At 43.0% G+C, this 27,725-nt stretch overlaps 1 protein-coding gene across 1 annotated transcript in view; it reads right to left on the bottom strand.

Annotated features, from left to right (window-relative positions):
- USP38 (ubiquitin specific peptidase 38) overlaps nucleotides 1–27,725 on the bottom strand; it is a 216,248-nt gene that overhangs the window by 8,692 nt on the left and 179,831 nt on the right. The window contains exon 10 of the mRNA XM_085641602.1: nucleotides 11,172–12,537. Within this exon, the coding sequence (XP_085497728.1) occupies nucleotides 11,172–12,537 (1,366 nt within the window). The remainder of the gene's footprint in view (nucleotides 1–11,171; nucleotides 12,538–27,725) is intronic.

The following is a 27,725-nucleotide window of genomic DNA, read 5'->3' as shown; positions in this document are numbered from 1 at the left end:
TGTATTTTATAGTGGATTGTCTTCCATTACTCTTGGGAGGACTCCTGATAGAATTGGTGGTTTGGGAAGCTGTGTCTTTCTAAATACAGCACCTCCACTAATTCTCTTGTAGGTATTAAAGCTAAACTATGAGGAGGCCCTGGGGAACAAGTAGGCAGCACACTCATGCCTGAAGAAGAATGTGTCCTAAGAGGACTACAAGACCAAGAACGCACAAAGAAAAACAAATCCCTTTCCCTTGATCAACGAGAATAGCGATCCTTTTTTCGCACCAGTTCATCATCGGATGAGTCATCCTCTTGGCTGTAATCAGCAGGTGTTCTTTAGTACAAGGGTAGCTAAGTTTTCAAGCTCTGACCTCACTAAAGTCAATGTGTGGCCTCTCACAGGTTGGGGTGCTTTTATTTAGACTCTGATGCCTTTGACACCAATAGGTACCTCAACAGCGAATAGACCGCATACGCCAATGGAAACGCTCTCAACAGAGAATGTCTCAACTTCGAGCCTCTCAATGGTGAAAGGGAATGTTTGAGCAGTGCCCTCAGGGCCCCTAGGGGGAATCAGACCTGGCCACAATACGGGTGGAAAAAGAGGGTGACAGTTTTTTTGCCCCTGCAGAGCTGGTGGACTGTGCAGCTGTGCGACCTACTGCTCACTAAGCCGAACATCCTCCCTGTTCGTGAGGAGCACGCCCTAAGAAAATCCTGCTCTCTATGACTGAGGGAAAACTGAATGAGACACAATTTGTGTACAGTTTTTTCAGGATTTCTTTCGTCCACATGAAATACACTTTATCAAAGAGAGCTGTTGACCTTAGAGAAAGAGGCGAAGGAAACACCTCAGTACAAAAAACATCCACCCAAAGTAGAAAACAAAATTTGAAGATTTTCAACCCAAAATAGACCTTAAAAAAGTAATATTGTTCTTGGAACCTTCTCATGTGAGCCAGAAAACAATGGTCTCACTGACACTGTACTGCATAATGGGAAGCCTGGCTGCCCAAGAACCCCTGAAGGTATAGTGCCAAATTAGCATCATGTGTGCTTAGTCTATAAGAGGCTACAGTTTTCCTTTGATTAGGGTTTTAAAAAAAAGGTTTAACTCAGCGGTGTTTTCATTTAAAATGCTTTATACTTTTAAAAATTGAAAATGCTGCCCTTATAGGTATGCTTTCTTGTACCTAAATATTAATTTAAAAAATCCGGTGATCCCTCAAATTAGAGGAGACATTCTACTGTTAAAAGATATCAAACAGAATCCTGTGACAGAGAATGAGTGGTTCCAACACCACAGAAGATGGCTGCAAGATTTCAGTAAAAATGCTGGACTTTGCCTCAATGACATGCAAGGATAATTCCAAGGGCTCTGCAGTTTTCTGTACCAACTAAGTAAATTAACTGGCTTTCTCTGAAGGAGGCTGAGATGGGCAAGGGATATTCTCGTCTGGAGAAGTACTGTGGTCACTATTATTTTATAAATCCAGAAAGGGCCAACATCAGCAGTTTAAGAGGTAAGGATGTTATCTCCATCAGAGTCATCATTATCTGTGCAGACATAGTCTCTGTCAGGCATAGCTATAACATCGGCAACTGATATGAAAAATTCTTCTAGTCTAGGCCTTTAGGGATTTATCAGAAAACTAGGCCCCACTAATGTCTGACAACTTCGAAGGTGGAAGCAGGTCAGATCCAAAGGTGGTGCTAGAAGGAAAGCTCAAGTCACTAGGTTTGATATTTTGCAAGACATGCATGTCAGAAAGTGTGCAGATTTCAGAGCCCTGAGGTGGAACAGACTTAGGAGGCTGCTGGTTCAGGGTGGCCAGAATCTTCAAAACCACGAAACAGGCCTACCCTTGGGGAAGAGGGTAAGGGGGAGTCCTGAATATGTGCAGCATGGCTTGACAAAATGCCCTGAACTGCGCAGGATGGGCAGATATAGTCAGGTACTTCGGCTCCTACTTCTTCAGAACTGTAACTGGGGAAAAGACTAGCTTCGGAACGGTGTTAAACTGGCCCGAAAACGGGTAGTGCTTAATTTGCAAGCAAAATGAGAACAGCTGGGGCTTTTCACCACCAGACACTCTTGTCTCTTTATCTCACTTTGGCAGGTTCTTTTTAATCTCTACTCTCTCCCTTTGTCACTGTTTTTTCAGTCTTTCTTTTCCTCCTTTTTTGCCCTTTGTGTTTTTTTCTCTTTTGCTGTTGATCAAAATCGGTTGAGGAAAACAACTGTCTGTTACCAAAAATGAGTTCCAGTGTGCCCCATCTGCAACCAAAAACTCAGCACTGGGAGTGGGACCGTTTCCTCAAGAAAGAAAAAGACCTCTCCATACTTTGGCACTGTATGTTTTTTTATGAGAATATTTATTGGGCAATCATTCACTGTCAGAAGACTTACCTAAAGGGGGGGCAGCCTGCTTTGTCGTGTCCCTACAGGCTTTGACCAAAAATGAATTGGCTTCCCATTCTCTGATGGGGTTTGCAGGAATCAAAAATAAGAGTTGCAGGCTGATAGATCGTGGTCAGAGCTGAGACACCAAATGCAGATATAATGCAGTTAAGACAGACGTTTTCTTAATAATAATAAACAAAATTTACTGAGCGCATTAGCTACCCTAAGGCATCCCAGCGCTAGCAGCAAAGACAGGGGGGAGACTTGATAGCTCACAAAGTGGTATTATGAAAGAGCCAGGTTTTAAGAAGCTTTCGAAAGGGAAGATGAGGAGTCTGAGCAAAGATGCAGGGCAAGGGTGTTCTAAAGTCTAGCTATAGTGTAAGAAAAGGAACTGCCTCCACTCCAGACCTTTCTGATTTTAGGAATTGCGGCTAACTAGCTTCAAGTTAGCAGGTGAAGGCAATTCCTGGGGCGATAAAAGTTGATGAGCGAGACATTGATTGGGGGGCCTTTTCCCCAAAGAGTCTTATGGGCTATACACAGGGATTTAAATATTATTCTTTCAGAGATAGGCAGCCAGTGTAAAGTTTTCAGAACTGGATTGGCCGACTGAATTTTAGGAATGCTAAACAGAAACCGAACAGCACGGTTCTGAACAACTAGGAGTTTCCTTATTGTTGATTTAGGTGGTCCCAGATATAGGGAGTTGCCGTAGTCCAAACGGGAGAGGACCAAGGCTTGGACCATGATTCTCCTTACCCCCATGGGAAGGAGAAGTAGAACTTTCCGAAGCAGACAAGAATTCCATAGCAGGCTCCTGCTATTTTCACTACTTGGTGGTCAAATTTGAAAGATTTGTCTAGCCAGATGCCTAGACTTTTAATCTTAGTCTTGGGAGTAGGGGCAGGTCAAAGACAAATTGGCCATACATGATTAAGGTCAATATTAAGCGAGTTTCCCAGGAGCATTAGTTCTGTTTTTACTCCATTGAGCCTAAGACAGGAGTGTTCCATCCATATTGCCACCTTCTCAAGACAGGATTCCAGGTCAGATGGAAAATTCTGGGGATGGTTAAGGGCTACTACCAACTGAGTATTGTCAGCATAGTGCAATTTTAAACCCAAATGGCAAGATAATTTCAGCAAGTGGTCTATTGTACACGTTAAACAGAGTATGGCCAGTGACAAGCCCTCGGGCACTCCACAGCTGAGTGGTAGACTCCTAGAAGTTGCATCTCCTGCAAAGACCTTTAAAGTTCTACCATCCAAGTAGGATCGGAGTCAGGTAATGGCTCCACCTGACACACCGGCATTACTAAATCTGTTAAGAAGTATGTCAAAGTTGACCGTGTCGAATGCAGAGCTAACATCAAGGAGGATGATGGCTACTACTAACCCGTGGTCAAGGATTTTCTTAGATTCTTCGACTACGGCAAGAATAGCGGTTTCTGTTCCATGCTGAGGGCGAAAACCGGTCTGGGAGTAGTGCAGAAGATTATGAGTTTCTAAGAATTCAGATAGAATGGTGTTAACATACTTTTCTAGGATCTTACAGATCAAAGGAAGCAGAGAGATAGGACAGTAGTTACCCAAAACATCAGGGTTTAAGCTTGGCTTTTTGAGTAGAGCTTTCACCATGGCGTATTTCCAAGATGGTGGAACTTGGCCAGTGGAGATAGAGAGATTAATCACTTCCAGTATGACTGGGAGTACAAAGTCCTTGACTTTGAGTAAGAAGTGAGGAGGTGCCGGATCGAGGGGGGAGGGGACCAGATTTAATTTGGGAAAAACTTCCGATAGAATATCCAGATCCATAATTGGAGGTTCCTTCAATGGGTGCTCAGTGTAATCCCGGGACATGTTCATTGCTTGAAGGTCACTGGGACATGGGGATCCATGAAACGCATTATATAAGTCTTGAATTTTTCCCATGGAAAGATTCAGAAAGTTCATTACAGCAATCAGATGAGACATCGGGTGGTGTGCCTAGAGATGGAAGCTCCAAGATTCTTCGCAATGCTGAAGATTTCTCTGGGAGTGTTCTTCCTTCATAATAAAGTGCCTGTGCTTTTTTTCATTTCCGATTGATAAAGTTTTATAGACTCGCTATATTTCAGTTTACTAAACTCATTATAGTCTTTCGTCCATTTCCTCTCCATCCGTTTACAGGCTTGTTTGAGAGACCAGAGTTTAGGCGAGTACCATGGTGACAATTTTTCTTTTACCCTTGTGTGGCTAGATTTGACAGGAATAACTGTATCCAGCAAGAACTCTATCCAATAATTGAATTTTTCGGAGGCTAAATTAGGACTTGGATCTATATTAGGCTTTGAGTTTTTAAGAACAGAAGTCCAGGATTCTACAGAAAGGGATAGGATCACGAACCGACAGCTCATTGTTGTTGGTGAAAACAGGGTCTAAAGTATGGCCTTTCTTATGTGTGGGGCCTCGAACGTTTTGTATTAATTGGATCACTAATACATCTTGGAAAAGATCCAAGGCATCTGTTTTATTAGGATCATCAAAGTGCAAGTTAAGATCTCCTAAAAGGGTAATGTTAGGGGAGGAGATTGCTAAGAAGGCTGCCATTTCAGGAACAGATTTAAGAAATTGCTCAAACACCCCCCACCCCCCCGGCAGCAATATATTAGGATTCCTGAAAAGGTGTGAGTGGCGGAAAATGAGATGGCGAAGAATAAGCTTTCGCAGTCCGAGATGAGGTTAGTCTTGACACGACATTTAAAATATTTTTTTTAAATAATAGCAATGCATCCACCTTTCCTCCCATCACAATCTTTTTGCTCGATATTATAACCAGGAGGGAGGGAGAGTTTACACCAAGTCAGGTTTCGGTTAGAAATAATACATCTGGTTGTCCTTCTTCTAAGAATATATTAAGTTCAGCAGAGTGTTTAGGTAAAGATATACAATTAAGAAAAAACATTTTGCATGTGTGTACAGTCTGTAAATCAGGATGCATCTCTAAAACCGGATACTACCTGAAAGAATAGTGTGTGCAATGAGTCACCATTAGATAAATACATAGAGTGGCGACAATTATCTTTACAGGATTCCTTAACCTTAAGATTTGGGAGTGGGGAATACACAATTTTACCTATAGGAGAAGGGGTAGGGGTAGGGGCAGGGGTACTGGCCCCTAGCCCCCGTCGGACGTGGTTGGGTGCAGACGGGCATGCTTTTGGCGTGCCTTCAGTGCGCCCACAGTGCACGTCTGCGCTGCCATGCAACTTTAATATTCAACTACCCGAAAGTCGTTTCCCAAAGCACTGCCTCCTCTCATCTAATCCCTCCACGCAATCGGAAAGCCGCGGTGGACCAGGGACAGACAAGCGGAACAACAGTGCACAGGTTAGTGCAAAATGAGCTTTAAAAACTATTTAGAACAAGTTAAGAGCAAGTAAAAAATAAAACTAATGCCCACGATGAAAATAGTTATTAGCAGTTACGTTTAGGAAAATTAAAGTCAGCCTTGCACGCCGCTGCATGTCCGCGCTGCCATGCGGCTTTAATATCAAGCCAACCGAAAGTCATTTCCCAAAGCACCGCCTCCTCTCATCCGATCCCTCCACGCAATCGGAAAGCCACGTTGGACCAGGGACAGATACGCGGAACAACAGTGCACAGGTTAGTGCAAAATGAGCTTTTAAAAACAATTTAGAACAAGTTAAGAGCAAGTAAAAAAAAAAAACAATACCCACGATTAAAATAGTTAATAGCAAGTACATTTAGGAGATTTCAAGTCAGCTTTACAAGTCGCCAAGGAACCTGCAACAGTGGTCAGACCACAAAACTACCCACCACGCTAAGTGCTAACTTATATTTGGGACCACCAACTATATTACTCCAAAGTATCAAAATAAACATTACATTAAACTGGACTTTGGATTTTTGCACTTTTAATAGAAAGATGACTTTAGAAAGTCACCATTTTATATGCCCAAACCTTTGGTAGCCTTTCCTGTTTGTCTGCAGCAGTTGTCATTTGCAACAAAATGCTGCCCCCTTGCTAGGAATTGTGAAGCACTCACAGGAACAGGGAGCATAGAGAATTGCTCAAGAGATGTTGTGTGGCCTCTTCTAGGAGGATGACTACTGGGCATTGGCTATAGATGGCCCAGCTTCAAAGAGGATACCGATTCAGTGAAGCAAATGGCAACCACACCTTTGCCTGCCTGTTCCTTTGTGTAGACAAACTGGTTGGTATCTCCTCCGGAGGGGAAAAAACGTTGCAGGAACCGTTTTCTAAGATGAGTGGCTCAGTATGCTGGGCACACCACAGAGGTGTGGCCAGCGCTCCTCACAGGGTAAGAAGGCTTGCACCATCTTGGTTTACGGTAGAGAGGAGCATCCTGGGATTGTTTGGTGGCCAAACCCCAGAAAGTGATGTAAAGTGGGAATGGTTGGCTCTTGAGAATTACTGCCCCATTTGCTAGCAAGTCCTCCCCTCCCCTAAGCGAGAAGATGGCATAAATGTGGCACTCCAGACTCACAGTCCTCATATGATTACTGGACTGGAAGAAAAACAGAAAAAAGGACTACCTTGCTGCTCCCTACAAACAGCAAAAAGTGTGCCTGCTGTTTTCACCAGTGGAAAAGAGCTCCACTAGTACCAGGATGAAAAGAGGTGACTCCAGGGGCTAGTTCACTAACCACCTGTTCGGCACCATGGTCACAAATACTGGAAGAAGCCCACACTCTCATGAGCCAAGCTGCCTAGGTATGCCTGCCCCCTGCTGGATGCAGAAGAGCCTGCTGGGAGACTGAGTCCTCAGCAGCCCATGGTGTCCACAAACCTGTGGAGGTAGGGAAGTGCTGAAAGCCATTAGAACATGGAGACAAGTCGACCAGAGGCAACTGGACCTGCACTGGACTCCCTTCCCCCTGCACCACCCGAGTCCAAGACCAGAGGCCAGATACAACCCCGTGAATACCAGGGTGGCCGTAGGAGCACTCAGCATCTCTGCAGCATATCCCTCATCTGCAGCTTCTCAAAATCATGTATCCCCATCATCAGAACCACTTCTTGCCTGGATTGCAGTAAAGGAGTAAAAAGCACGGAGGACTCGAAGACTGCTAAAAGTGACAGATGACTGCCCCCCTGGAACTGAGTGATTCTGTGAATGGCCTCAACTTGTTGCAATTAGTCCAAGAGAGTTCTAGAGAGTATAGCACTATGGCTACAAAACACTTGCATGTAAATATCAATAAGAGAGAGGAAAAAACCAAGTTGAGCTAGTTAATTTCCACATATAAACATGCAGTGGCGGTTCGTTGAGGGAGTGCTGTGAGGCGGGTAGGAGCAGGGTGTGGGGGTAGTAGAGTCGGACATACGACGACATGGAGTGAAGTAAGTAAATGAATACAACTATTTACCTTGCGCTCGCTGCATCGCCGAGTTGGCGATGCAGCGAGCGCAATGTAAATAGTTGTATATTTATTTATTTAATTACTTACCTTACTCCAAAGAAAGTGTGTGACTCAGTCAGGGGGAGGTTTACATGACTGGGCTAAAGAAAAAGTGCGCACGTGCTAAGGTGCGATAAGCTGGAGATAAACTATTAGTTTCCTCCTACTGTTTCTTTATGAATTCTGTAAAGAAAAAAGGGACACAAACAATAATCGTCATGACATGGACCATTATATATATATATATATATATATATATATATATATATATATATATATATATATATATACACACACACATACACACAGCTTGCAACAATTTATTGCATTTAGAGACTAAATTAAAGAAATTTTACTTACCTTTGAAATCATATCCCCGCTTGGTGAATTTTTATTGTTTTGGTGTCTATTTAAAGCTAAAGATATTCTCAAATTTTAAGGTCTCGCCTAGCGGCGAAACATGTCGACACAGGAGACACTGCTCATTAAAGCATAGTATCTCCATCTCAGTCACCACTTTTAAAAATACCAGCTCAAAGGAACATTAACATTTATTTTTTCCACTGAGCCAGGTATTTTAAAATTTTTCACCATTCACTCACTTCTGACCCTTCCACTCGCACTCCTACACCACACATAGTATTGCTTTTCATAACCAGTGCTCCCACGTAGTCGTAGGTCGAAGCACGCCCCGTCCCGCAGCGGGGCAGGAAGACCCCGATGATGAAGCATGCCACCAAGGGTCCTTTTGGGGGGTGAGGAGTACTTAAACAAAGCTGTGTGCTTTCCACCATTGTAGGAATGACATGTAGTCTGGAGGAACACTTCTATACTTTCCCATAAGCAAATGTTAAAAAAGAATTGAGAGAGAAAGCAAGAAGGTTTATAAAGCAATTGTGAAAATTTAGCCTTGAAATATTTAAAAATTAAAAGCTTCCCCATATAGTACTGCATTAATATGGTCAACAGTTATGTAGTGTGCAAACCGTACATTGGAGAATATGCTCTAACCAGGCTCTGGAAGGCACCAACAGCGGCTGGTTGTATTCAGTCACATAGAATTATGAGCAAGCAGGGCGTTAAGTGGGCTGAAAAAAGTGGGTCTCTCTCAAAGGGATGTGTCTTAAACATGTAAACTAAATTTCTGTGATTCCCATAGTGCGTCACATGACCATTACTTTGGTTTCTCTTTGAGCTTTCTGTTATTGCATCAAGATATATAACACAGCAACTGAAATGTATGTAAAAACTGCCAGAACTATTTGCTTTATTTACAGGTATCTGTTTAAGATAAAAGGACTATCAACAATGATTTTGCTGTAAATAATGAATACTGAAAATGTTTAAATTCTGAAATTGTGAAACTGTAAATTAAATAATATTGGGCCAGTGGAAGGCGTATTGGTCTTTAGTTATGCACACTTCAAGTTAGACATGTACGCATTTTTTCTCTCCAAATCTCATCCATCTACATATCTTAACCTTCATCTCTTTCCTCTTCAGCACCCTCTTATCTCTCTCCTGAATGCACTTTATTGCATCTCCTTCACTTCACCCCCTTCACCACCCGAAATGTGTGCACCCTTCACACACATATTTACACTGAATTTCTATTGCAACTAGAACACATGACTATTGCTTGGTGTGCTCTGCAGAGGCCAACCCACCAACAGACACTGTGAGAAACTCGCAGTGCCTTCAGCCACCACGCCAGAGTTCGCAATCGCGGTCCGTCATAAACACTTGTCGCAACTCAACACAAAATAAAACATACAAACACAACATGATGGAAAGAGCTAACACACTTAGGAAGTGCAAGATTAAGTAAAACATGTGCAATAGAAACAAAAACTACATCGCTGACATGCATTACTTTAACATTCATTTTTCGGAAATCAATCAGCGTTTTAGGCATTAATGATGAGGGCATGAAAATAGGACCCGACAGGGACCAGTTTCAATGTGTGTTTTAATGCCATATGTCAGAGCCAGTACCTCAGAAATACGCAACCACAAACATCTAGAATCCTACAACGTCTGCCTTTCGAATCAAAACCACTCCAAAGTGTGAATAGAATATTAAAGAATCATTGCGCTGATCAATCTAAATGAATCAGGACAAAGTATGCACTCCTTAGTCTAGGCAAGGATACCCATAGCATTCAATGGTTTTTCATATTTTTCTGGTATAACACAATATGTACATATTTCTCCTTTTGCGCTTGAGTCCCTCAAAAGCTGAATATATTTGGATCATCGTAGTCCGGGAGCAAAAGCCCTGCACGATTTTGGATCACCTTTACCAGGGAACAAATAGAGCAGCTTCACTACTAAAGGGGCAAGCGACATACAGCCACAGCATGGGGTGTCGCTCAAGGGGAGGTCAGTGTGACCATGTGTCTCAGCAAACTCAGCATAAGTTTAACATTAACATTTACCATTACACAGGACAAATACACAAATCATACTTATGGCACTCACATCCTATCATACCATGTGACGAATGGGAAAGGGTGGGATTTATGCCTGTAAATGACATCTGGTCTCATGCAGGGATGCAGTCTGCAACGCCTGAAACCAAGACACCGGCAGCATCCATGGCCTACAGTGGACATCACCAAAGATTACCATGGCACTAAAGGGCTTTAGAAAGGTAAGAACTCTGTTGAGAGTCACACTGCAGAAGTTAGATTCACTTCCTGGCTTATGGCTCCTTGCTCAGAACAAGGTGATGCAGGCAGCACAGACTTAAATACATCGATTTATTTAGAGATAAAATATGAGATTGCATCTCTAAATAAATCGAAGAATTAAATATTGTTTCGTAGAAAGGATGTAGAGCTACAGCCAAGGGCCCTAAAGGAGAAACCGCCACTGAACAAGAGATACTTTCTTTCATGAAAACAGCTTTCTGTACAACAGATTTGATATAAAAACATATTTTCAAATCATTTTGTATTGACTACGTGTTCCCAAGTAACAAAGTAACTGAAAGCATAATTACAGTGTAGTGAGAAGTTAAGTGAATTGTGAGGGGAGGAAAGACTGAGAAACATGTTCATATATTAAATTAAGAAATCATAAGTGAGCAATAATGAAGGACATTAAAACATATATTTCCCCCAATCACATATTAAGACAAAGGATGAGCACATGGTGTGACAAACACAAAGGAAATACTAAGCTTGGAAAAATTAAATTAACTTTTAAAATCTGCTTATACAAAAGCAGTGTAAACTGTTTTGCCATAGCAAGTGCAAATTATTTTGGAAGGTCTAAGGAAACCACACATTTAGTGTTCATTTGCATACGCCATGAAACGTGAATAACCACTGTATTTTAAAGCCTTACCTGTAAATACAATTTATTGTCCTTTGTTATAGCATCCATAAGCTCCTTCTGCAGAGGTGGGTCTCCATTGACCCAAAGTCCATTTGTTGAGCTAGCACCAACACTGATGCTACTATTCTGTTTTCTGTAAAGCAGCACATAGGCAGTGTCCTTTGGAAACCTACTAGTAATATTTTTAACAGACTGAAATGAGGTAAAAGTCACCCTACTGTCGTTAAAAAGGAACCATTCCTTTGACATTTCATTGCAGTTGGAGTCTTCTACGACAAATGAGCTGGGATTTGCACTGCTAAGCAAAGGACCCTGAGAGGGAGCCAAAGAAAGCGACTTGGGCTGGCTGTACAGCTGAACAGAGGATCCTGAACCCAGGACGTTTCTGCCATATGAGTAATAATGCCCACTTTCAGATGATACACCAGAATGAACCACAATGGAACTCAGCACATAAGAAACCATCTGTGTGCAACAAGTATCTTCAGTCCTAGATGGTTTCAGTTTTTTAGCCAGATTCTCGCTCATGTCGGGGAGCTCCAGTTCTACAGACCAAACACTAGATATTGGAGCTAAAGAAGCATTTGCCTTTTGAACTGGCAACTCTAAAACAAGAGGAAGAGAAACATTGTCAAGTATTTTCCGCCGAATGTGACATTTTGGATCATATGAAAATCTTAATAGGGTGAGAATGAGGTACTCTGGCTCCTCCACGATTTGTAGAGTCTTCTGGGCACATTGCAGAGAGTCACAGTTTTCACAAGAGTACTGGTTGTCTCCATCAAGTATTTCAGGTGCTAGAAAATAGTTTAATAAATCAGTCACCGAGAGAGGGTGCTCACTTCTATCATGAGGAAAACAGTTAACACTTGGGTCTATGCATGGGCCATCAGATGTTGAGATACTGTCAAGTGTGTTTTGCTCAGGGTACTGATGTTTGAGCTCCGTGGTATCCAATATCGGTGTACAATTTCCATCTTCAGGCTGAGTTTCACAATGTGTTGGCTTATCAGCAAGCTCGAGCATGGGTGACTCTGCTGACACCATAACATCATCCTCTTTCTCCTTGGGAGAGCTTAGGATCCCTTGCACAGTGCCATTTTCCGAAAAAGGACAGAAAGCCAAGGAGAGGTCTGTAAACGGTTCTCTTTTTTGAGAAGTAGTTTTGCAGTTTAGGCAACATATGTTTGTTTGTAGTTTCCCACCAAACATTTTCTCTATCAAAGTTTTTTCTTCCACAGCATTATCAGATGATACATCAGAAAATTGATTGGTTGGGTGGGACACCTCCTGTGGGGATGGACTATCAGTAACCATGCTCTCAGATGGCTTCATTGAAGCAAGTGCCTTTATTGTTTTCTCTTCTTCATGAAGCCTAAAAAACAAAAGTGCAGAGTAATACTTTAACACACAGAAACTGTTTAGCACAAAAGCGCAGTTTTCAAAGAGGATTCATACATTAATAGTAGTAAACCATCGTAGCCAGCAGCTGTCCCTTCTACTAGCACTTATATAACAAGAAAAAAAAGGAAAGATATATATATATATATTCAGTGAAAAAACCATAGGTTTCACACATGTTATAGTTAGCTGGACATTTTACTGATAAAAAAAACAATGAAATTCCCCCGTTATAGTTAGTGCAGGCAACTATAACTCACGCGACCGCAATCCTCTGCTGATGCTAATACTGTATTTAGACACTTATTTGCCCATGTCTTCTTCCATTAAATTTTAGCTATACATATATTACAAATATTTTTTTTCCATAAAGACACATATGTCATCAGCAGAGGATTGCGGTCGCGTGAGTTATAGTTGCCTGCACTAACTATAACGGGGGAATTTCATAGGTTTTTTATCAGTAAAATGTCCAGCTAACTATAACATGTGTGAAACCTATGGTTTTTTCAGTGAATTTGTACGGTTTTTTAAATGCTAAGTTACTTTACGCCATTCGTGGTGTGCGCGCCCACTTAACGCAGTTCGTTCCGTGCGCGCAAGGTGCGCTTCGCGCACCGTGCGCGCACAGTGAGCACGCGGTGCGCACCACGCGCCCACTTTACGCAGTTAGTGCCGTGCACGCACGGTGGGCATGCGGTGCGCTACGCGCACCGCGTGCCCACGTTACGCTAGATGGGCCATGTACGCACGATGCGCTTCGCGCACCGTGCGCACATGGAGGACATATGATGCGCTTCGTTGTGAAAGGTAATATTTTAATTGTTTGCATGTTTGATATGCCAGGCACAAATGGTGCCCTTCGGGCACCATTTGTACATGGGGTGGAGAGAATATGGATATTTTTGTTTTTTTAATAATTTTTACCGTACGCGTACGGTAAGCGTAATCGGCGAAATTATCGAAAAAATTAAAATTCCGTTTTTGGCCTTGGGGGATCTTTGGGGACTCCATCAACATGGCTAGGTGCTTAGGAGCTGTCTAAACAGCCCCTTTACATGTTTTTGGCCTTTGTTTTTTAACCCCCTCTCAGAGTGCGAAAGAGAAAATGGCGGCCGCAACTTCCTGGTTTCGACCGATTCGAATGTTTACTAAGATCTAACAGCCAATCAGATTCGCGCTCGCGCACGGCACCGTACGCGTACGGTAAGCTTACCGTAAGCGCACCGTAAGCTGCCACAGATATATATATTGATTTAAATGCTATATTCTCAGGAACTACTGAACAGATTTACACCAGACCTACAAAAGGCACTTCCTTGACCTGAGGACTACCTCTCTGCCAAATTTCAAGTAACTCTGTTCAGCCGTTCGGGCTGTAGCTGTGTCTAAAGGTCCTATGGAAAAATGCATGGGAAAAACGCGTTTTGGGACCCCCCTTTTTTCTCAGCCCCCGCTTGACGAATCCCCCCGAGACTTTCAGGGTAGGAGCGGAGCGTAGCGCCCCACCTATTTTGAAAATTTCGCGAGGATTCGTCGACCGGCGCCAAAGTTATTCCAAATAGAATGTTGCGGATTTCCTATGGAAACAGGGTCCCAACTATAACTACCTACTGGCGACCGCCAGTAGGATATATGGATATATATATATATGGATATATATATATATATATATATATATATATATATATATATATATATATATATATATATATATATATCCCCATCCAAGTCTCCTTACTGAAATGTGATTGGCTGTCCACACTTCAATTAGGAAGCGTTGGCAGCCATCTTGGGAAAAGGCGTGCCCCCATTTAATTGAAGCCTGGCCCTGGGGGGTGGGATTCCATCTTCCCCATTGGATAATGGCTGGGCCCGAGGGATAGGGTGCCCACTGGGCCGATTTCAGCAGGGGGGGGGGGGGGGGGATGTAGCATGGCCCCCTCCGCCACTGAATTAAGGCGTAGCCATGAGGGATGGGGTCCCCGGGGCCAAATCGGCCCAGGGAGGGCGGAGCCCCCCTTCCCTATTTGTTTAACAGGATGCCCCGGGATGGCCAACCTCCGCCATGCATGGCCATATGTTGGGTCGATATAGGGGGTTGTTAATGCAGACCCTTGCAGCCAACCCCCGCTGCACACGACGGAGGTTGAATTAATGTAATTAAAATGAATGACATTAAAATAACTATGGAAATTCACTGAAACAGCAAAGGTTACAGAGACGTTATAGCTAGGCTCACATTTTTAACGTACAAAACCACAGAAATTCACCTGTTATAGTTGGAGTTATATCAAGTAACTAACTCGTGCCCTAAGATAACTATAACTCGTGCCCTCGCCATGCACAGCTAATTACCCCAGATATTACAACACTCATGACATCTTTGATAACACACACACATATATATATATATATATATACACACACACACACACACACACATATATACATACACACACATATATGCATACATATATAATAAAACAACTCCTCAGAAGATCGTTCTGAGACTCAGTTTCTAGATGTGAAGATACAGGTGGAAATCACAAGCCTGTAATGACACTTTACAGGAAACCGAGCGCTGGCAACATTATGCCAGTAGCTTTCACCCTGCACCCATCAAGGAGAGCATCCCCTACGGAGAGTGCCAGAGAGCTCAAAGGATTTGCAGGACCACCAATGGCTTTAGGGGACTGCAGAACGATATAGACAACTGAACTGGAAACAGGGGCTACAATAACAACAATTTAGATACTGCATGCAGTAAGGTAGCCAAATTTGAAAGTGAAGATATCCTATTTAAAAGACAGAAGAAATACCACAGCCAAGCATGAAGGAGGTTAGAATGGCTTTAAGCAAACACTATCACCTCCTCAGAAGAGACTCTGTCATTGGGGGAAGAACTTTCTAGGCAACCTCTATTTACTGTTAGGAAGACAAAATCTACTAAGACACCTTAGTAAGAAGTGACATTAGGATTGAGAAAGGTGCATGGCTCAAACCTAAAGATGGCTCTACAAAATGTAGTAAATGTAAAGCGTGTAAAAAAGGAGAACATTTAACAGAAATCAATGTTTGGTACAGCCTGCAGGGGAGCTTGAATTGGTGTGAAGGGGTTCCTGGACCCCAATTCTTTCTGTTTAGTTGTCTCTTCGTTTTTCGCGCCTCCAAGGTTTCTTTGGCTTCGTGCAGGCTGGCCAAGCCCATAGGCACGCCCGGCCTGCTGGCATTCTCAGAGGACCCATCAACGCAGCAGGCACGCCAAAGGCAAGCCTGTCTGAGCCTGCTTGGGATCAAACCGCACCAAGCACCAGGACCCCTGGTTGTCTGCCTCCATACACCAGGAAGAAATTGCTGGATATCAGTCACAGATGCAAGTACAATGGCTGCAATTCTTATAGTGGTAGCCTGAGAGTCCTGTTAGATGTTGAAGTGCCAATATACCTTGAACCCTTGCTTAAATGACTGTAGTAATGGCGAAGAGATGGCCCTTCTGGCTGCAGGTACTCAACTTGTAGGGAGTATAGCAGAATCACTTAGTTGTGTACTCTTGAATGCAAGATCACTAGTAAAAACAATCAACAGGGTTTTGCATATTTTATGGATTCCCTTCATCTCGACTTGATATTCCCTACGGAAACCTGGCTGGACCCTTCATATGATCCTGATTTAAGTGTTGCCATACCCGAAGGATATGAACTCTCATCTGATGGGCAGGCCAAATGGAGGTTGAATAGTGGTGTTATATCACAGTTATCTAAAGGTATTCTTTAGTTTGGTTCCACAACTGCTTGGTGAGGCCTTTCTATTTTCTTTTAAGCTTAATGGTGCAAGTTTGTTTAATGGTTCATTAATTTATCGCTCGCCAGGTCCTAGAGACAGCTTTATAACATCTATACGCACTTTTATGTAGTCCAGTATAGAGTTTGAAAACTTTACGGTATTAGGCGATTTCAATTTTCATTTGGAGCTCAGTGATAATTCAGATACAGTGCATTTAACTTATGGTCTTCAAAGTTTTGGTTTACATCAAATAGTGAATTTCCGACGCACAGAGCCAACCATACTTTGAATGGCATATTCACTAGTAACCCTGAGCTTAGTTTTGATAGAATCATTCCATTGATTTGAATTGATCACAATGCAGTCTGTTTTAACCTTGTAGTCCCCAATAAGAATAGCATACATTGTGGAACGCCTATAGAGGAAATATATGTGAACCCCCGCGTGATACTTCGGACTCTGAACTAAGTGACCACGAATAGACGAACTACCGCTTGCTTGCAGAATGAGGTGGGCATTACCATATGATACCGAAGGGGTACCAGTGTTCTTTGAGAATGCTCGGAAAGCTTCGTTGCACACTCGATGGGTGGTTATACTGCTGGACTCAATGCCAATGCATGTTGCTTTATGTTTGAAAAAACTCAATAAAAATATTTATAAAAAAAAAAAGAATAGCATACATTCTAATCCCACTAAATTGATAAAGAGGAGTTCATGGCAGAAATTTGACAGCGCAGAATTTGACGAGTTGTTGAACTCTGAGAATCCCGATTTGAATGGCAATGTTGATGCAAGCAATTTTAGAAATTGTTCGGAATCTGCTGCTATGAAACGTACGCCTGAAAAATCTCTGAAGTGTTGTAGGAAAACTCTCACTGTCCCATGGTATACTCCTGAATTTAAAAAAAAAAAAACATAGGCAAAAAATTAGGGCCTCAGAAAGAAAACAGAGAATTCACTACATTGAGGATAAAATTAAATATAAAATAATGATAGAAGAGTATAAAACATTATTCGTTTGGGAAAAATATAGATACTTTACCGAAAATATAAGTGTAGCAAAAAATCCTACTAGAGAACTCTTCAAGACCGTCCCTACACTCTCCAATTACAATAATGTGCAATCTATGCCACCTACGCAAGAGTTTTGTAATAAGCTGGCGGAGCATTTTCAGTCAAAAGTATCTGGTGTTTACGATAAGTTCTCTTTCATGTTATTAGGGATTTGCCTAGATATGACAGACATGTCACCTCCTGTAACTTAAGAATCCATGGATGATGGTGGATCAGGCCAACTAATTTGGGATTATTTTACCCCCCTGACAGAGAGCAGAGTAATGGCTCTTTTGGAGACCATTAAATCAGGGTCTCCGTTTGACCCCTGTCCTCCTTCAATCTTGCATATGGTTTCTACAACGATGGCTAGTCACCATGACATATTGCTCAATAGGACTCTGACATCAGTTCACTTTCCAGTGGAGTGGAAATGGGCTTCAATTTTACCATTATTATTTTTTTTTTTTTGAAAAACCTTTATTGACATTTCAACCAATAACAAGTATGGGCCTACAACCCCCGGGGCCGGCCGCTAAGCAGTCAGAGTAACAAAAATCAATATTTATCACAGGCAGCACCTCGGGGAGCAGAATCTCCATGCTAGTATACTCTCGGCCACTGGCCAGCCCAAGTAGGAGACCAGGATACAAAAGGTTTTCATTTTATAATAAAAGAGGATGGAAGGATCAGGTGCCAAACAGTTTCCCAGCAGCAAGAAATGGCAGGCGGAATAATAAACGTCAACGATAAACAGCAATTTATCTAGTCAATGGCGCTTAAACAGGAAGTTCAGGATGTGGAGGAATATCACGGCCATTTGCGCCTGCAGTCCCCTGCCCTAAAACCCAGCAAACACCACGGAAATTGTGGCACACATGAAAAACGCAGCGATTAACAACGAAGAAGTTCTACCATGCTGATCCCAGAAAAGAAAGACAAAGAAGAATAAGAGAAGAAAAAGGAGGCCATGGAAAAAAAGGGGGTGAAAGACTAAAGGATCCCCTCCCCCAACCCCCACCTCTGCAGATGAGTACGCCCCCCCCCCCCCCCCCCAGCAGTGTGCCTGTCGCCCCGGAACCAGACCCGAAATATAGAAGAAACAGAGAAAGAGGAGTAAGAAAAGAAACCCCACCAGACGGGGGGGTAGAGAGAATATTAATAAACTGGAGGAGGGCCTTCAAAACATGCCCCCGGCTTCTCCCTCCCGCACAATATGTTTTCCCCCAAAGCAAACAATAAGCAACACCGAATCGACCATGTCAAAGAAGAATGGGGAGCATTATGCGCCTATTACACTAACAGTTATGCCGTGAGAGCACGCAACCCCAGAGCCCGCCCGCTTATTAGATGACCACCTCTGAAGGATCAGCCTTATCCTTGGCCACTCTTTGCGAATCTACCCATGCATACCCATCGACCCAGTGCCATGCCCAATGTTACAAAGACGAGGAGCGTCCAAAAAAGAACATGAAGCGACACACACAAGTAGGGTGGAAGTCTCTGAATCCCAACACAGTCAGCAGTACGGAGAGTCATCTTTCCCAGTGCTGCTCCAGGATCTGCACTGCACACAAGGTCCAAGAAGACGAAATCAGCCAGAGCAGGCGACCGTTGCTTGAATATTGCCTGGGTCGCCGGAGGCCGCGCACAGGACAAGGCCACCACCACCCACTCAGGTCCAAGACCTCCGGAACAGACCAGACCCACAGCCAACCGATCACACATTTGTATACTGTCCGGAGTTTCCAGCTGGTCACTATCCACAGGGGCGGCCACGACACTGTCCTCCTGTGTGCAGTGTAGGAAGTCCCCGTGTACCTGGGGACAGGCAGGCAGCAACTGTTCCGACGCTGATGCCACCCCATCAAGCTTACTCCCCAATACCCAGGCGCCGTGAATCAGGGTGGAGTGAAGGGCGCCGAGAGCCTCGAGAAGATCACCATACCCCAGCACAGCTCTCGGCGCTCGCTCCGCTACGCTCCTCATAGTCGCACACTTCCAATCGTGCTGTGACCCAGTGTACAGGATGGTAGACTTCGTCCTGTCGAGATGGCCGCCGGGTAGGTCCAACCCAGATTGGGACCAGGACTCAGGGACAAGCGCCTCAGGTTCCATGTCGCTGGAATCAGGGTTTCGGGGGCAGGCAAAAAATGTATCCGATGTATGATCACGGGCAGCAGTCATCCCCACCACGGATCTGCGCCCGCGAAAATCCGGGAGCAGTCCGCAAGAATCAGGGCGAGTTACGGGCGGCGGCCGGGCAGCTCACCGGCGAAGGCTGAGGCAATCACCGGGGAATCTTGGATTAGCCACCTCGGGCGTGCACTCGTTCCGCTACGCTTAGTGGTAGGAACGACCACGGCGAAACGTAGGCCGATAATCGCACCGCTCCGGTTAGTCCGACTCCACCCAGTCACCAAAGGCCGCTGTTGTTGAACTGCCGCCCGGCCATGTTATCCACTCGAGGTCCCGGTTCAAGGGTTGCGCAGGCCGCAAGCTTCAAATGGATATTTCTCCGGCGATACCGCCGCCAGAAACTTCGGAGTCACACGGTCGGTTGCCGCTCTCATTCACCAACACGGGCACATAGCGCAGGCTAAGGATCTCATGCAGGATATCTGTGCGGGATGCGGAGGGTCACGGAGCCGGGAGCCTACGCAGCCGTCCCGGTCGCCATCTTGGCTCCTCCCTCAATTTTACCATTATTAAAACAAGCATTTGCAATGCAATAGGTCTTGCATTACTTAATGTTTGAGCTATTGGCGTTGCGAATAATAAGGCAGCACCAATATCTCAAACTTTCACTAATGCAAGACCTATTGCACTGTAAATGCTTGTTTTAAACAGGCATTAGAGTGAGACAGCACACAATGATCCAATGGCAATTATTAGTTGAAGACAAATCGCATATAGAACATTAGGTACTATACACTGCAATTATTTACATTGATTCAGAAGGCCCATGGCTGCATTGAGCACATGAATATCAAAGTTCAGTCTCTTTAGTGAGAAGTAATACCTTACAACAGTTTTAACTGAATGTTCCTGACTTTAAAAAAAGGATGCCTAAAATGTTCGCAGGGAGGCAGCATCCTGAATTTTGGCCGTATGAATGTCACTTCATTGTTTAACTGAAAGAAAAACAGCTCCACTATAACCAACTCCTAGCCAAAACTGCCACAAAATTCTGCCAGCTAAGCAAGCTGAGGAAGAAGAGATGCAACTACTGCAAATTTATAAAAATAAAGCATATCCTAAAGTGTACCATCTGTACACTACATAAGGACACAACTGAAATGCGGTTGCGCTATGAAACGAGAAAGGTTTTATTGCAGTGATGCACAGTAAACACACACAACGCCCAAAAGGGAAGGCAACTTAAAATACTGCAGTGTTCTGCCTGTATTCTAACAACATTTTAGCATCTGGCTACTGCGTGTAAAGATAGAAGTGAGTGGGATATTAAGGTAACTGCTATAAAAAAAGTCTTTAGACTCAAAGAAACGCCAACCTCAATGGTGCCTTATTATAATAATGCCCCTCTTTGCACCCAGCCACTGATCAATAAAAAGCAAACACCCTCCAAGTGCCTGTTGCTGCAGAGACGGGCTCCAGAGCTCCCTGGAAGGGCCGGATGGCTCACTGTCCGGTTAATTACGTTAATTGCCTGCTGATTACATTTAAGTCTTCCACAGCCAAGGAACAGAGTGGACAAGCCCAAGGATGTGTGCAAATGGGTGATTAAGGATGCCTTGTGGTGCACCAGAGGCAGGCCCTGCCCTCGCATACATTTACACGCTACATAAACACACGGCTATAGTGTCTGACTGGGACAGAAATTATGCCCAGGCACCAAAATAAAAGTGGCCCTCATTTGCATATCAAGGCAGTTTTGAACTTGTAAAGACAAGCGATGTAGATAATTTGCAGGTGAAAGGAGACTGCATGCATATGTATGTCAATTCCATCGTGTGAAAGCAACATGGATCGAACATTTTATATGGTGTCATTACAACCCAAATTAATGGCACTCCTTGGGTTGACTAATGTAGGATAAAAGGCAGAGCTAGCCCCATGGATTCAAACTAGTGACCTCAATGTCTCATCAACACCTGCAGCAAGGATGTTACCAAACCTTGTGGTCTTCCGCCATGTCACCCCTTTGCTCCTGTTCTCACCCTGGAGTAAGACGAGTGCTTCAAACAAATGTAGAAACGAGAGTACACACCATCCAATAGCACGAGCCTGGTACTGCGAAGTGCCGGGAATGTCCCTTTGAAAGTATTGAGAACCTGCTGAGAAGTGCAGGTACTTCACTTGACCACCATGTGTGATTCTGTGCACAACACTTTTATCTCACTGCACATCTCTTTCCTCAATGAGCTAACAATGCCAACAGTAGGCGCTACCAAAATTCACCAGACTGGCATCTGTACAGGTGCTGGGCAACAGTACAGTTATCACTGCCACGGACACAGTAAAACTTGGAAGAAACATTTTACCTGCAAGAAGAGAGAGCAGCAGTAGCAGCTAATACAGGACCCCACACAAGAACCGCAGCTCTTGCACGGGGGTGAGGGGGTCACCCTTGAGGAAGGCGACCAGGCTCTGGGCATCGCTGCCTAATCTGGTTGCAGCAGAGCAGTTGATATTGGAAAAAAACAGAGAATCCTGGAGGCTCAACATGATGCTTCTGGCAGCCAGGATGCCGGCAGCAGCAGGGGCCACTGATTGGTGTGTGGGAAAGCGTTTTCACAGATGGACTACCCTCACAGGTAGCAGAAGCAGAGCTTTATCCTCTGGTGTAGCTGCTGTAGCACGGCAAAGCACAAGTAGAGTAAAAACGCTGCTGAATGCAGATGTAGTCCCAAGTCCCTATTCAGTGGAAATGTCTGTTTTCCATTTCTTTATTTTCGAAGCAATCAGCACCCGCGCTTTAGATGTTTAAAGCTAAAGCACATGTGCTGCCATTGCTACAAAAGTAAACAAATAGAAAAACAAATGGCAGCCGCATTTTTTTTTTCTATTTAATGACTTTTGTGACAATGGCGGCAACCGCGCTTTACCTTTAAGCATCTTAATTTAAAGTGTGGATGCTGCAATTGCTTCAGAAGTAAAGAAATAGAACAAATTCTATTTCTTTACTTTTGAAGCATTCGCGTCACCAGCACTTTATCTTAAGATGTTTAAAGGTATAGCGTTGGTGCAGCCATTGTAATAAAAGTAATGAAATAGGAGGAAAAAAGCATGCGGCTGCGTTTGGCGGCGCAAATAAGAACAGAAAGGTGCGGCCGCCATTATGGCATGCCGTGCTGGTAAAAACAAAAACATAATAAAGTTTCTGGGTGAGCGTGTCCAGTGAGTTAAAGAAAGAAGCGTTTTTAGCAGGAAGGTCACACTGCATTTTAAACCCATAACAGGTTGCAGAGCACAAAAAAAACCAGCGTGCCATACTAAAAGAACTTATTAGAAACAGAAATGAACACATAAAGCAAAGAAAAAAATGTTGCATTCTAATACAAGGATAAGGGATTAAAAATAAAATACATTTACCTTTACAGCATGTTAAACAGAAAGAAATCCAAATGGAAGAACAATACAATACATCTCCTCTGCAACATTAAAAACACTAAAAATAACAAGAACAGTTGCAGGAAATGGACAGTGTGCCATGCTTGCTACAGCAATATCGAAGAAGACATTAAGTCGGAAAATAGTGCCCGGTAACTGTAAATTAAAGCAACACCGTAAGGACACACGTAAAAGGTCCAGTCCTGATGGGAGGTTGCAAAAGAAGACAGGGAGGTACTAAGGCAGGACTAGTAAGCCCATTAACAAATCAAAAGGCAACATTTACGAAGAAAAGTTACAGCAGCCAATTGAAAAGATGGGCGGAGCTTCAAGTCCATACCTTAATACAGCATGCTTTGCAGAGAGGCGCAGGCACAGCCCAGGCTCGCCCTAAAAAACTACTCTTGATCCTAGTGACAATATCAAGACTACCATTACCAGCTAAAAGATTGGAAAAGGCACTTAATTTAGAGCTTATGACCTTCCACGATATTCATAATGTTCTGGAACCTTCTAAACATGGTTTCAGGACTACGCACTGTACTGAGTCTGCAATATTGGTCCCCACTAAGGAGATTCACCGACAGGTGGATTCAGGTGGTGGGGCTGCACGGATACTTCTCAACCTCTCTGCTGCTTTCGATACAGTGAATCATTAACTGTTAATCGAGCAGCTAGAGGGGAATCGGGATTAGAGGCACAGACATTACCATTTGGAGTTCATTTCTTTCAGGCAGACAGCATATTATGGCTTTTGGGGACTTTGTTTCAGATCCCTGTACTTTACAGTGTGAGCTGCCTCAGGGCTCCTCACCATCACACACACTCTAACATCTACATCATCCCTCTGGCAAAACTTATTAGGTCCTATAGTTGTGCAGTAGTGATGCAGATGACACAAATTGTGGTATAGGTCTCCTCGAATGTGGACGCTATAGCCAGAAAATTTAAAGACTGCATGATAAACAGTCACCTAGATGAAAGAAAATGGTCTTAATAAATTCAGAAAAGATGGAGGTCATCCTCTTTGGTTCAAACAATTCTTTTTGGAATACATTGCGGTGGTCGTCTAGTTCAGGTACCCTTCCTGTCCCAGTTCAGACAGTAAAAAATCTTGGGATGTGGTTTAATGAACAATTGTGTTTTTAGGACCAAATATATAAAGTCACTTCCTCTTGTTTCCATCATCTCTGGGTCCTGAGGAAGGTGATTTCTTTTATCCTTGCTGATATGCAAAAGAAGGTTATTGTGGCATTAGTTTTAGCCAGGACAGATTACTGCATTGTGTTATAATTAGAAATTCAGAAAAAATTTAGTTTGAAGCTTCAGGCACTTCAGAATGCAGTCGCTCATCTGCTTGTAAAGATTCCAAGATTTGATCCCATTTCCAAAGGCATTCAAGACCTGCATTGGACTAACTGTGATTGAATGGATCAAATTTAAGGCCCTCTATATTGTTCATAAGGCCTTACACAGCAGAGGTCCTACATATTTTCAGAAGGCATTTATCTGGTATAGGCCTAATCGACATTTTAGATCTGGCTCTGCTAAATTAGTGGCAATTCCTAAAATTAAGAAAGCCAGATGGGGAGGGAAAAGCTTTTCTTTTAATGCCTGTAAATTGTGGAACACCCTGCCTTTCGTTCTGAGATCTCAATCTAATAGAGCCTCTTTTAGAAAACTGTTAAATACCTGGCTCTTTATTATTCACTCTTAGTAGGTAGGTTTCATCATTTTTAGGAACGTTTAGAGCTAAGATGCCTTGGCACATGAGCGCTTGATAAAATACTACTTACTTAGAGGAGTACCTAGAGTTAAGAGTCATACCTGTAAGAGTGAGTCTGTTGACTACATTCTGAAGTGCAGTTGCTCTAAAATCTATGTAGGCAGTACTACCCTCCAAGTACACAAGAGGATCCTGCAACATATGAGGTCCATTAAAAATTATGACCCCTCTTACCCAGTAGCCAGGCATTAACATGCAATGGATGGGGGATAAGAAGGATCTCAAGTAGCGTGTGACTGATGGGATACCCAAAGAGGAGAGAAATGGTAACAGGGAAAAGAAATTAAGAACAATGAAATCGAAGTACATACTTAACCTAGACAACAAAGAACCGAAGGGATTGAATTGTGATGAAGAAATGCATGTACATTTATAATGGTCTGTGATCTGTAGCCATGGGGAATTGGTGCTGGGACGTTTATGAACCCTCTAACTGAATGATCAGTATGCTCTCTGCAGTCTGCATCTAGGGTTAAGTTGTTTTGCTAGATTTTAACTATATGCTTTTTGTGTGATTTATTCTATACAGCTAGCATGAGAGTTATGAGCAGTTTGTGGAAGTAAAAAAGCTAATAATAACTGGGGCAGACCCTTTGAGGCTTATAGCATAGCAGAGATTTGAGATGGTGGTTGTACTGCAGTATGACAAGATATTGGAGTGTGAAGAGACTTTGGTATGTGGGTTTTACACATTACATACTTGCTTTTAGTACTAAATGCAGGGCCGCCAGCTTGGGTGTAATTAAGGCACAGCCATCATTATCTGAAATATTCACATGACAGGTTTGTTTTATCTACACTGTTATGTACCAGAGCTCACTGAGACAGTAACACAGTATAAAGGGGTAGCTTTCTATGCCTGTTATGCCGGTTTGGGTGACTTATCAAGATTCCATCTTTTCTTCCTGTAATAATGTCTAACTATACGTATTCTGCCATTATACTGTGCAGTGTACTTAGTCCACTGGGGCCGTATGCGTAGGTCACGTGGAACCACCATCTTGCTGTGTATACATTTGATCTAGTATGCTGGCAAAACGAATAGGAAATTTAGTTTGTCGTTGGTTTAGAATTTTGTCCTCCTATGCCCACAGGAGCAGAATCATCTAATAATGAGGTAGGTTACAATGCCTCTCTTTAATAAGTGTAGGAAGCATGTCATTTGCCGTATCAAGTGCTACAATGTTTCAATATATGAATTGCTGCATACAGTTATATTCATGAGCCCACTTGGGCACTATTATATGTGCAGAACTCATTAAACCATCCACGTTATGTTTTGTGGGCGGCCTAGCCGACCTCTGAAAACTGTATGCGAGTCTCCGTAACACAAAGGTATGCTGAATATAAGAATATGCACTGTGATCTCATGACATTACAACATTATTTTGTCAACAAGTGTATATACTTTCACGTCTATGATGACCTTTAACCCCTTCTCTGCTAGGCCTTTCCCCCCCCTGTGCCAAGCTATTTGGGGTAGTGCGCACTTAGGCCCATGTAACTTTTTGACTACATAAGGTATCGACGCCAAATTTGCATCCTTTTCTTCCAACATCATGGGGATTCTAAAGGTACCCAGGATTTGTGGATTCCCCTGGAGGGGTCCCAGAAATTAGCCAAAATACAGCTAAATCTTGGGTGTTTGGGGAAAAAAGGGCTACAAATGAAAGCGTCTGGGTTATTCCCTGCAAATGGTATCAAAAAAGGGTTTGTGGGGCTGAAATCACCATTTCCCAGATTTTTAGGGAATGACAGACTTTTGTCAGAAAACCAACATTTTTTACACAGTTTTGGCATTTTTCTGGGACATAGCCTATTTCATGCTATTTTTTGTGCTTTCAACTTCCTTCCAGTTAATGGTAGAAATGGGTATGAAAGCAATAATGGATCCTGGAAAGCTATGCATTTTAGAAAAGTAGACAAGTTTCTGTGTAGATCCTTCAAGGTTTCTTTATAGAAACTAACAGTTAAATATAGGAAAAATTGAAAATTAGTTGAAAAAAACAGCCTTTTGTGTCAACGTTTTCACCTGTAACTTCTTCTAATTATGACAGCTCTTTGAAAGCAATATACCGTTACATCTGCTGGACCTTTCTGGTTGTGGGGATGTATAGGACTTGTAGGTTCACCAAGAACCCGACGAACCCAGAGTCAAAAACTGAGCAGTAATTTGCAATGGCTTTTTATTATGTACCGGGTATATAGCAATTATTGTGGGAAAAAGTATACATGGAAAAATCGGTATGAAAGACACCTATGTATTTCTGAAATGGGAACAAATTATAGAGTTTAGAAACAGTAGATATTTGCACATTTTCGAATTTGGGAATACTCATACTAGCTTGAGAATTAATCGGTCATTTTTCAAAATGACTTCTTTTTTACACAATGTCTCATTTGGAAGGCAGAAATGCATCGAAAGTCAATAGGTAATAACAGTTGCTTTACAAATCTGAATTACCCTAAGTCTCCCGATAAAAATGGTACCTCACTTGTGTGGGTAGGCATAGTGCCCACAACAGGAAATTGCTCAAAACCCAACGTGAGCACACCACATTTTCACAATGAAAAATTATCCTTTTTTTGCAAAGTGCCTAGCTGTAGTTTTTTAATCCTAGCTCTGCCGGCACCTAGGGAAACCTAGCAAACCTATACATTTTTTAAAACTAGACACCCAGGGGAATCCAGGATGGGGTGATTTGACTGGCTCCCACCAGGTTCTGTTACCCAGAATCACTTGCAAACCTAAACAATTGTCAAAAGAAAAACACATTTTTCCCCACATTTCTGTGGTGGAAAGTTCTGGAATCTGCGTGGATCCACAAATTTCCACCCACCCCGCGTTCCCCAAAGTCTACCGAGAAAAATGGTACCTCACTTGTGTGGGTCGGCCTAGCGCCCGCGACAGGAAACGGCGCAAAAGGCAACGTGGACACACCTCAATTTCATAGTGAAAA

Source organism: Triturus cristatus, chromosome 2_2 (assembly GCF_964204655.1).
Source record: "Triturus cristatus chromosome 2_2, aTriCri1.1, whole genome shotgun sequence".
Classification (NCBI taxonomy): domain Eukaryota; kingdom Metazoa; phylum Chordata; class Amphibia; order Caudata; family Salamandridae; genus Triturus; species Triturus cristatus.
This window is presented reverse-complemented; position numbering and strand designations above follow the sequence as displayed.